Source organism: Cheilinus undulatus, linkage group 7, assembly GCF_018320785.1.
Source record: "Cheilinus undulatus linkage group 7, ASM1832078v1, whole genome shotgun sequence".
Lineage (NCBI taxonomy): Eukaryota > Metazoa > Chordata > Actinopteri > Labriformes > Labridae > Cheilinus > Cheilinus undulatus.
In genome coordinates, this window is record NC_054871.1 from 15,790,733 (window position 1) to 15,803,091 (window position 12,359).

General features: G+C 38.6%; 1 protein-coding gene across 4 annotated transcripts in view; it reads right to left on the reverse strand.

Annotated features, from left to right (window-relative positions):
* pde4ba (phosphodiesterase 4B, cAMP-specific a) overlaps positions 1–12,359 on the reverse strand; it is a 290,034-nt gene that overhangs the window by 95,211 nt on the left and 182,464 nt on the right. For all 4 annotated transcript variants that reach the window (XM_041790949.1, XM_041790950.1, XM_041790952.1 and 1 more), the window contains 3 exons: positions 5,537–5,731; positions 3,127–3,163; positions 2,907–2,977 (listed from right to left, as the gene is read on the reverse strand). In XM_041790949.1, the coding sequence (XP_041646883.1) occupies positions 2,907–2,977; positions 3,127–3,163; positions 5,537–5,731 (303 nt within the window). The remainder of the gene's footprint in view (positions 1–2,906; positions 2,978–3,126; positions 3,164–5,536; positions 5,732–12,359) is intronic.

Sequence of the window (12,359 nt, forward strand, 5' to 3'; positions counted from 1 at the left end):
ATTCCTTATTAAAAATTTAGTGTACACTCACACTTGGCAATCTGACACCTGGAGTCCAATTTGTTTGACTACTGTGAGTGCTCTACTTCTTCAGCCCTGGCACCAGTGGAAGAGGTGTGCTGTGACACGGTCTGGCTGCTAATGCACGTGCATGAGCACGGGTAGTCTACACGATGTGGGGAGCATATGTTTCAATACAAATTAATGAGCCACCTTGAATAATAGAGGAACACAAGAGTGTTAGAGATCACTATCGGGCCATAACCAGCTGCACAGTCAGACTTTTATGACTGGGGTGGCCCAGCTGTGGTAGACCTTAGAAATCTGCTACATCTTTTTTAAATAACCTGCCATGGGACAACAGATGAAATTCAGCTATTGTGCATATTTACATTGACATGTATTGTATACATTTTTATTAATGTAAGCTGTCCTAATTCATTCAATATGATAAATAAATGAATAAATAAATAATAAAAAACAATCAGCTTGCAGCACAGCCTGAAAATTCAATTCAAGTATAAGTCCGACAATTCTGAATTTTGGGGTGGCTACTGGAATGGCGTATCAGTTTTCTAGGGAAGCCAGGGCCACCCTGAATGACCACATGACACATGACTCCTAACCCTAACCCTAACCCTACTCCAGCCACAAAGTGAGCTAAGTTGCAGTCACTTTCTCTGTGGTGTTCTCCATTGTGCTGACTCTGAGACCACACTTCTTCTATAAAAACAAAAACAAACAAAAAAAAACAAACAAAAAAAGTCACAGAGTACAACAGTGTGATGTGCAAGAGGTAACTGGGATCAGGCTTGGTTTGGTCTGGAGCAGTTTCAGTACAGGACAGGGGTGGGCCAGTGTGAACAATTGTGCTTTGGGATGGAACAAGGCAACTTGGCCAAGTGTGATTACACCCTGATTAAGACTATTATTCACTGATTTTCACATCTCTCTTCCAATTATAGCCTGTTTATGGCACCTTTTTGCCACTTTTATCCCTTTACTGCCAATTTTAAATCATTTACACCAACTTGTTTCCACTTTTAGCCCAGTTTCACCCCTGCTTTGCCACTATTCACTCAGCTAGACAAATTTGTTGCCATTTCCAACCCATTTATTCCACTTTTGACCACTTTTAACAAATGTTTTTGATACTTTTAACCTGTTTTGTTACTCTTTCCTACTTCTGAAACTTTCTTACCCACAGACTCTGGACTATATCACCCTTAAGATGAACTGTGCATTAGTAATACCTGCACCAGCCACTTTTATTAAACTATTTAGCTCTCCTCACATGGACATTGCACTATTTTTGCACTGTTTTTAAATACAAACTGTTTTATACAGTTCATACTGTATATATTGATGTTGTTTGTCTAATTTATAGTCTATTTTATTGATATTGTGCTGTTGATAAGAGAGAAATGCAATGTCAATGCTCTATATGTCCTGCACATATTGTAGAATTGACAATAAAGTTGACTTTGACTTTGATTTTCACCACCTTTTCCCACTTTTCCTCTTTCAACCTCTTTTTGACACTTTTTTGCAACTTCTTACCAATTTCTGCTCCTTTTTTCCCATTTCCCCAACATTTTTGCCACTTTATGTCAACTTTTAACCAAATTTTTGTGGTTATTGCACACTTTTGTATTAGTTTGCAATTACTTGAGGATTTACATTCAAACTGTTTTTTTTTCTGGTACCCTTTAGTCTGACATTACTTTCCAAATGGTTTAGTTCAATGTGCCCATCCAGACTCTTAACAATACCCAAAAAAGGCCATTCTGTTTTAAGAAAAGGAACTTACATCTTAAAACATCCATATTGTAGTAGAGAATTAATAAATTAAATGAATTTTTTATTGCTTTGTTATTCAGGTTCAAACCAATATACGGTTACCACAGCTTGACCTTACAATAGACTAGAATTTTGCTGACCTCCATGGGTCCCTAATTTGGCTGGACCCCAGGAAGCTCTCCCCTTTATGCCTCCTTATGTGTGGCCTTGCATACGGGCACTCATATTGTGTAACCTTGCAGGATACTTAGCAGATCTGGTACTCACACTGGTTCAGACCATATCTGGTCTGGTAGATGAACACGTACCAGTTTACTCTCTGAGCACACCTAGATGCCCGAAAGGCACCGAAACCCTCATTCGCTCTAAGTGGGTGCACTTTTGTTTCATCAGCCCCTCACTCTGGCATGTCTCCATTTGTACATGTATGTAGGATCCTGATAAAATAAATCTTCTTCATCTGCTTATATCTACATTTAGTTGTAATCCCAGTTTTAATAGTTTTAATCATTCTGCTAATGCAGAGCTGCATCTTGTGTTTCAGTGTCTGTTAATGTGTGTTTTTTTTTTTTTCTTTGCTGGACCCCTGTCGCAGCTCCTCTGTGGTTGGTGGAAACAGCTGTGATGTCAGAAGCCACACATCAGTCTATTTAAAGCTCAACACTTCCACCTTGTGGTCAAATAAAGTAACTGCAGACTGACTGTACATGCTTGTCAGAGTTGGAATTTGACTTCTTTAGTGATTTTCAAAGCTGTGATTTAGCCAAATTACATCAGAGGAGTGAAGGACTTACAAGTTAATTCAGTTTCACAAGATTTACTGCGAACATTTATTCTGTCTAAGGGTCATTTTAAAAAGCGAGGGAATCAAAATAATGAATCCCTGGCATGCATAAATGGACAGACTGATTTATAACTCTCTTCTAAAGGTTCCCAAGACAGCTTAGAATAAAATCTAAAGGTCATGTTTTATTATTAGCTAGCACCTCCTAGAGTCCACAAGAAGTATTTTCCCTGTGTTGTCAAAGCAGGTCACAGAGGAAAGTACTTCAACAACAAATGTGTGTAAAAAGAAAGGTTTCTGGTCTTGATTTACAAATACTTACTTGCTGGAGGCACACTGGACATTGGTCAGGACAGTGAAGTTATTCCTTACACTCCGAAGGCTTGCCAGAACCTAAAAGACATGGAGAGATCATCATTAGGAGCCATATTTATCGGATTTTGTTCAGTATGTGGCCCATTTTTGCATCATCCTTTACTTTGATGCACTGCAATAAACAAGCTTTTCAAAACTTGATATCTATATTCAATAAAGATATTTACCTGAGCAAAAGGCGTTACGATCAGGTCATCTCCATGTCTGCAGTGAAGCACATGAAAACAGAGAGAGTTGATCAGAGACATCCAAAACAACAGCTCACTCAAACCTATCAGGTAAAACTACAGCCAAAATGGTTTCAGGTCACAGTTAAAAGCAAGCATAACAAGTAGGAAAAATAAGCAATGACCAGAATGACCCAGCCGTCCTCATTACTGTAATTAGCTTGAAGAAAAAGAGTAGTACGGGAGGGTGGTCATCCATCACAGAATGGTTGGTAACCCTGTGAAGCCTCTACAGCTGTAAATGTGACCTGTTTGTAAGCTGAAACATGGAAAAATACTGAAACTCTCCTAACTGTTTCAGATCATGTTCATGTTACGCAACATCTGGGGTCATATGGTGGACTCCTTCCGTCGCTGTCTATCATGAGATCTCCCACAGGGGGGCCAGATAAGGAGTGCAGAAGCAGAGCATCCACTGCTGCACATCCAGTTTAACAGTAAATAACACAGCAGTGATATTGTGGCTGAAGTCAGGGAGAACGCCGTGACAAACAACTATTAATTATAAAAAAAATCAAACATACTACTTTGAATTTAGCTTGATTTATCTTTGAACTATTAATAAGTTGGTAGACAATAGATTTGGCACTGAAGTCAAAGACCAGTTTTTTTTTTACAGGTATAAAGGGGTTAATTGTTTGTATGGAAAGCACTGTATAGTGTTGTATAGCATACTATCGTCCTCTGTTACATGTAGGGATAAGTGCTGCACGATTTGGTCATAATGTGCAATTGTAATTATTATTACTGACATTATTACATTACAATATAGTAAATAAAAAAGTATCATGAGTCTACTTGATGGTTATCAAGACAAATGCAGGAAATAATGATCATAGTAGCATAAAATTAAAAAACTGACATTTTTACAGCACTGCTTTCAAAATAAGGTAATATAGTCCAAAAGATAAAAGTTTTTTCCTTTTAAAAAAATAAAGGACTTATATAAATTGCAACAGTGGCACTACTGTAAACTTAAAGGTAGTTCTGTAGGCAGTTTGGTAAATCTTTCAAGCACAATTTAACACAAAAATGATTGCAGTTTTTTATGCATTTATCTTATTGCACAGCCTGATGTCGTGATTGCAGTTAGATCAATTGTGCAGCATTGGTAAGGATGTCAGATAATTAAAATCTTCAACTGTAATCAACCTCAGCCTTTTCTTTAGTTAATTATGATTAATCTCATTTGTTGTCAGATTTTGAAAAATTCTTCAAGTTTGTGTCTAAAACAGTTTTTATTTCATTTAGGATAACTGGACTATCCTAATCTAAGGGTAATAGACTTCCTGTTTGGATACAGACCTAGTTTTATTTCATTTCAGTGACTCTGTAACCCGGTGGCAGGTTCCCTTTCATTAAATTTCCATTTTAAATTGATTTTTACATAGCCTTAGATCAGTCTTTCCCCCAACCATTTTTCCTTGGAACCCCCCCCCTACATGTACCTAAGAAAAGCAGAGCCCCCCAGGACCCAAGAGAGAAGAAAAAGTGACACACTGTCTTCAAAAATCATCAAAAGACCTGTGTATAAATTGCTTAATAACTGCTTTATCATGGTTTTAGTCTATACTTCTAAATCTAATTTTGGCAACCTTGGAGGAGACAAAGCCTCACACCCCCCTCTAAGATCTTTGGCGTCCCCCTGGGGGGATCCTGGATCCCAGGTTGGGAGCCAATGCCTTAGAGTATATAACAGTAGAAAGAAACTCAGCGTATTTATTGTCCTATACACTACTGTGTTTTTTAAGGAAATGGTGCTTGCTTTGGGGAATGAAAACTAGTGGTTTTGTTGCTTTTCTGGTGGCATTTATGCATGATTCCAGTGAATATGTGCTTCAAACTGCTAAAGTTTCCATGATAGAAGTAGGAGTGAAGCAGTCATCTTGCCCTCTGCTTGTAGCCTGCTGAGACGGGAGCTGCAGCCAGACAGAACACAGAAATGCTACTTAAAGAAAGACCATCAGAAAAGGAGGGATTATGAAGCAAAAGTCTTCAAAATTTGTTGCCAAATCCCTTTAAAATCCAGCCTCTATAATAGACAGCTACATGATGGCAACTCAAGTTGATCCGTATCAAAGTAAATTCAGTGGTTAAGAGGTCTTTGGGGGGGATTTCAGTGGTCTCTTCCAATCTATTTCCACTATAATTTCATCTCTAGGTAACAAATTGACAGAGTATTTGTCTATTTTGCTGACTGGTTTATTACATTTTCTGTAACCAAACGTCCAGCAGTAAAAATGTTGGCTGATTTTGAAGCCCCTGTGGTCTTTCCTGTGTCATCTAAGGGTCTATGGACAGGAGAGTTTAGTGTGCATGCTGTGTTTGTTTGCATGTGTTTTGTCCTCACAGTTCAGAGGCGATGGAGGAGTTCCGTGACATGGACTTGGGAGACAGATCATAGTCACTGTCCGAGCGATACAGGAAAGATTCTCGCCGCTGGTTGTGGCCTGGGAAGTTCGTGTGGAGGACCAGACCAGAGCCGGGGGAGGCCTGGGGGTCCAGGGGGCTGCAGCTGGCAGACGGGCCATTCTCCACATCGAAACTAGAAACAAAAAGAGAGAACAAGAGACATTTTTAGAGATGGAAGTTTCTTTTCTTTTGCACCAGGGGAAATGCCCTGTATTTTTACCCATTATTTTGTCATTTCTGACCTTAATTAAATTATACAAACAGCATAAACTCATTTTTCCTTACAGAGCTCTTGGTAAAGTTTTTAATAAAACATAAAAATGTAAACATCCCCCATAGAGATAAGCTGCAGGATCAGGATGCTTGCACTCTCACAGGAATGAAGCGGACATGACCGGGCAAAAAAAGGGCAGAGTGACCTGCAAGAGTTCATTCACTGATGAAGATGAAGGAGACTGAGGAGGAGGAAGGTGAAGGCAGAGCTCATTAAAGTACCATCACAGAGGAAGAGCGCGGGTGTCTCTGAGATGAATCCTGCTGGAGACGTCTCTCTCTGCATGTCACGCATGTTTTTATTTTACACTTGTAGTTTTTGCAGTCGTGGCTCTCTTTAATGAGTGTGTTTCTGCCCCCATGGCCGTCACTTCCTCCTCTGTGTGGTAAACAAACACCAGCAAAGCGCCTGCTGGTTACACTACAAACCTGAAAAGTGCTTCTCTACCCAGAAGTGTGTTTTTTTTGTGTGTGTGTCTTCATTTTGATGTTTGACCTTCAATGAGCAGAGTGACGTTGATGCAGAGTCTGATGTTTTTACATTCATCAGCTGTTAAACTGTCCTGGGTGCTCGCCATAAACCCAAGGTTAAAACCGGATTCAAAGCGAAACGACTATGTTGAGCTTGTAAGTGCTCACAAAGTTAGTGTTGTTAAGATGTTGTGAAATCAGTGAGTTATCCTTTTTAATAATCCTGATTACAACTTCAAAAGTAGAGATTATGATTTTTCAGTATTCGAATAAAAGGTACTTTGTCTGTCTGAGTATAATATTGTATTAATAACTGCTTTTTTTATGTTTTATAGCAGTGGTTCTCAACTGGTCTAGCCTTAAGACCCACTAATATCTTGGATGAAAAATCGCGACCCAAATTTCCAAAAATTTTCAACAATGCACATCTAGTAAATAAAAATGTAGCACTTAAGATCTTGTATGGCACAGAATTTCTGACAGGAACAAGAGACAGGAAAAACTGACATTTTACACCCCCCTTTCGCCATGACAAAACATACTACTTCAAAAGGTCAAAACACAACAATAAATGTAAAAATAATGTTTTAGAAAGGCAAATTTATGAAGAAGAAAGTTGCACTTATGTTCTCAAGGTCGAAGACATGCGTTTAAATTTGAAATTATGAATTTTAAAAGTCAAAATATGAGTTTCAATTTTAAATTATGAGCCCAAAAGGTCCAAATATGGGATTATAAGTCAAAGTCAGAAGTTGAAAAGGTCAAAACTTGAGATAAATTTTAAAAAATGAGTTAAAAACTGAAAAATATGAGTTAAAATTCAAAACTGTGAGTTTAAAAGGTGAAAATATGAGAAAAAAATGTAAAATTATAAATTCAAAAGTGCAAAATATGAGATAAAAGTCAAAATTATGAATTGAACAGGGCAAAATAGGAAAGAAAAAGTCAAAATCATAAGTTGAAGTTATAAATGTGAGATGCAAGATTGAAAATATTAAACAAAAACACAAACTAATTTCTTCACCACATTCCTGACTTTTTATCCAATTATTTTTTATTTTTCAATGCTTTTGTGAATTAACAATTCTATTCTAAATGATTAAGTTTTAGTTTACCACACCCCTGATCCAGCTGCTTTATGTTTGGAGTTTGGAGTCCACATGTGGGAATTCAGAAGTTATTTTTAACTGGGGAAAGTGAGTGAAAAGGCAGAGAAGGCCATTTTTACTCAAATGAATGTGGTAAATGTTGACATCTGCCATCAGAGTTAAATGCTCAATCAGGAACAAAAACAGAGTCAGACTGATGCAGCGCAGCCTTAAGGCAAAAGGAAATTTTAAATACGGCAATTAATGACTGAATTAGAGACGGCAGAGAAACAGGACATCAACCAGACAAAAAACAACAAATCTTGTCCTTATAACAGCAGAAGCATGAGTCTTTAACTGAATCTGGTTTATATTTTGTCACATGCATTGTTCTCGTGCAGCCTGAGGAAGATAAATCCAGGAGCTCTCATCCATTCCCCTCTGTGAATGATGACATGTATCTACGCCACATGCACAGATTTTTTCATACATAATTTCCTGCTCAATGTAGTGTTTCGAACATGCCTCACTAATACACTGAAATATAAAAGAAGAGGACTAAACATAGAAGATCAAAGGTGAGTTAAATGTGCATGTATGTGCCGGTTATCTATGCATTCACATGCATGCCTGCACTGAGCACCAGGCGCTGGATGCTTGACTGCTCTGCCCTCAGGACTTTCTGCAGCTCTGTGCGTTGTGATCACGTGTAGAGACGACTAAATCTGGAGCCAGAGCAGTTGAGGCTACTCATCCACAACACACTCATCTCTCAACTGTCTGACCCTTTTCTCTCTTCCTTTATTGAAGATGGAAAGCTTCATAATAAATGCCAGAGAAATTCAAAAGAAGAATGTTTTCACATGGCTGGGAAATGCACCCAAAGTCCATTTGTCCAAAAGGGACTGCCACTGAAAAAAAAAGACAGACAGTGTTCATGCCAGGAATGCTCTCAAGAGTTTAGATTTCTTGACGTAATACAAGGAGAAGGTGCTGATCAGAAAGATGATATTTCATAAATATACACTGAATTTTAATTTTCTGGGCTTTAGAACTACCCTGGTCTGCCTCAGAATTAGAGTAAGGGTCCTGTTAGTCCCTCCATTCATTCAAATAGATTTGTAAACACTAGTGGTGCTATTTTTATCACATAAAGGCACAAAGAGATTTGGGGTGCCCCTTTATTGCTAAATAGTCAGTGCACAATCCAGGTACAGAGCACGAAGCGGTAGGATCATATGCCTTGATCATATAAATGTCTCTTTTGGTCGCAACATGAATGAAACATGAATCAAACCAATCACGATGTCAGCTCCCATTCCCTTTAAAAGCCAGCTGTGCTTGCAGGCTGGTTCATTGGTATTTATACTGTAGATTTCAGTATTTATTCTTTATTCAACTAAACTCCAGACAGCTCACTGAACCTTTCACCTTTCATTTTGCCACTGAACACACAGAACATTCATGTTGATTTGCAGTTTTTTTTCCACTGAAACACAACATCAGAAACAATTGTTAAAAATTATCAAAATCTTCAGATGTCCAAACAGCATTAAAACAAGTTTGATTCCTAGTAATGTTCTGTGTGTTCATCATCAAATAAATGTTGGCTACATGAATTATTTACATATCTGCTGGCTTTATTCTCAAATGCACTGGTTCCAAACTTGAGGTTTGGGACCACAAGGGTGCCACAAGTTTTTGACTGCTTTGAGGTCATCAAAATTGAATTTGAACAAATGAACTACAATCATGACAAAACAAATAAAATACATGGGCAAAAGTATTTAGTCACACCAGACTGCTAAAGCGGATGGTGCATAAACGTCAGCAATCTTCTGCTGATTCCATCACTGAAGGGTTACAAACTTCCACTGGCATTAACATCAGCACAAAACTGCACAGTAGGAGCTTCAATGAAATTGGTTTCCATGGATGAACAGCAGCAAGCAGGCCTCAAATCACCAAGTCCAACGCCAAGCGTCAGATGGAGTAGTGTAACGCACACCGGCACTGGACTGTGGAGAAGTGGAAACGTTTGGAGTGACAGATCACTTTTTTCGATTTCGGCAGTGATATGATTGAGTCTGGGTTTGGTGGATGCTGAAAGAATGTTACCTGCTTGAATGCATTGTGCCAACTGTGAAGTTTGGTGCAGGAGGGATTCAGGCAAGGCCCCTTATCTCCAGGGAAGGCCAATCTTAATGCTTCAGCATAACAAGACATTTTGGACAATGCTATGCTTCCAACTTCGTGGTGACAGTTTGGGGAAGGCCCTTTTCTTTTCAAACATGACTGTGCCCCATTGAACAAAGCAAGGTCTATAAAGACCTGGTTTCATGAGTTCAGTGTGGAAGAACTTGACCTCAAGCCTGTACAGACTTTTGGGATGAACTGGAATGAAGATTGCAAGTGAGGCCTTCTCGTCCAACATCAGTGCTCGACCTCCAAACCACTCCAAATCATGTGGGTAGCCTTCCAAAAAGAGTGGAGGCTGTTGTAGCTGCAAAGGGGGATGAACTCCATTTAAGAGTACATGTATTTGGTTAAGATGTCGTTACAATTAGGTGTCATGGTCAGGTTGCTGAATACTTTTGTTCATATAGTGTATTTAATACTCTATTCAGAAGACTGGTAAGAAAAAAATGTATAGTCCGATTACTTCAAGGCTTTTATTACTGAAACAGTCAAAACTGCCTGACCAGTCTTCACACTGATACAAACACACCCCTGCGTGCTAACAGAAGCTTAGCTTCATTTAATATTTTAACAGCATCAATGCTGAGTGTAATACTGACAGCTGAATCAGATGGAAAATTGGACAGACACTTCCACTGCCTGCCAAGACGATTTGCATGAGGCGCACAATTCGGCCCTAAGGGTGTATTTAGTGGTGTATTCCACAAGCGTGCTAATAACCAACATATATTAGCATAATCAGTTAGCAAAAGTCCCAGGATAGCTGGTTAGCTCAGACAGCTGATAGACAACAGAGGGATTTCCACACAGCACTTTCTTTCCACAAAACCTATTCAACACCACACAGTCCACTGCGCTTCATGAACAAATCACACATAAACAGTATATTATCAGCAGGCATCACCTGCACTAGAGAGTCCTTGAACAGTCCAACAAACATGCACATTGCTATCAATTATTATTCTAAATTGCAAAACTAATGTGATGTTCTTTGGTTCTGTAATGATGTTCTGACTGACACACAGTGTATAAACCAGCAAGCAAAATAATCAATTAAAATACCACCACTTGAAAAAACAACAAAAAAGAGCAAATCTAAAGCTGACATCCAGACTAAGAAACATCCGTCTTCTAACTGAACCAAACTGAAAGTCCAAACTGCAACGTTTCAGGAATGTGAATGTTAAACCCTCATACTGACTCAGTGATATGACTCTCTTGTGACCGTCTGAGTGGTTAATACCACAGCCTTGTTTAGTCCCCATTGTGCCATGGACTGTGGCTAGCTCCATCCCTTTAAGACCATTTAGGAATAAGTCAACATGTGTAAATATTTTGGCCTGGGGGCAATTCTTAACATTTACAAACAATTATAACATCAAAGCTGGATTTCATAGCTCCTCAGGACCTTCATCTCCTTTAATAGCAGCATTTTCTTCATAGAGGCTGTGAGAAGTATTAGAAACATCCAAAAGCTGCAAAATCAACCAGAGATTCAAATGCTCAGGATGCTTATCTGAAGTAATTATTATAAGGTTAAAAAAAATAAGACTATTTATCATATTCCATCCTGGATCGACTTAATGACAAAGAAGGGATATCCAAAAATTTAACCTTTGGAAAGCAACACAAAGACCGACCTTGAGAACAAAGACTCCTTCCATGTAACCGGCTTCCTAGTGGTTTATTGGATAAGTGTTTTTGGAAGGGACACCACCCTCATCCATATCAACCCACCATTCTTTCTCTTGAACTTTATAAAGAGAACAATAAAGACATTAAAACATGAATCCAGGCTGCAACTAAATCTCATTGTCACTGCTGATTCAACCATGCAGTCATTCTGTCGATCAATTTATTGGTTGTGTGGTCTATCGGTTCTCAGAAAATGGTGCAAATTGAAAATTTAGTTTACCAAAACCATAGGTGACTTCCTGTTCCTTTAGCAGAATCAGATTTTTTTTTTACTTATTCTACGAGGGAAATTTGAGTGTAGACTTACTCAGATTATAGCATTAAAATATAGACACATGCAACAGAGCTAGAGTTAAATATGAAAAGTAATGAGGGTTAATTGTCTATTACTGTCTGATATGTGATAACTGCCTCTGGGGACTGACGTGAATTCCTCTGTATTTTCAGTGAGGCTAATTTCCAGGCAAAACTTCCTTTTCTGTGTGGCAGAAATGTCTGCATCATTAACAGCATAATTTCTTGGTCCATAACATCGAGCAGTGGCACTTCCTCAGTTCACCAGTAGAATAACAGCTGTACAGAGGCTTTACTGTGACTCACTTTGATGGTATGAGCTCATTATTTATTTCCCCACTTCCATTAAGAGGTCTTCCAGGGTAGACCGGAATTAACTGGAATTCCCTTCTGGTCTGGGAATGCCTCAGGATCCCCCTATAAGGAGCTGCAATACAGTGCTTAACAAATTTATTAGACCACCTGTCATATTTGGCTCAAAGACCATCCAGCATCATGAAGTGCTTTAATGCCTACTCTTTCATTTTCAGTGAGCTCTCCATGTTTTACCATTTTGAACAGGAATGAGGAATTTCAAACTGAATTCATCCAAATTTGAGCCGGCTCACTGGGCTTCTCTGAGAAGTCCGAAAAAATTAACCAAGCATAACATTCAACCACTAAAACTAATCAAAAAAATATTAATGTGCTTTACTATTTTTTCAGGTTTTTTTGTAAATCAGTACATTTGAAAATTCATGG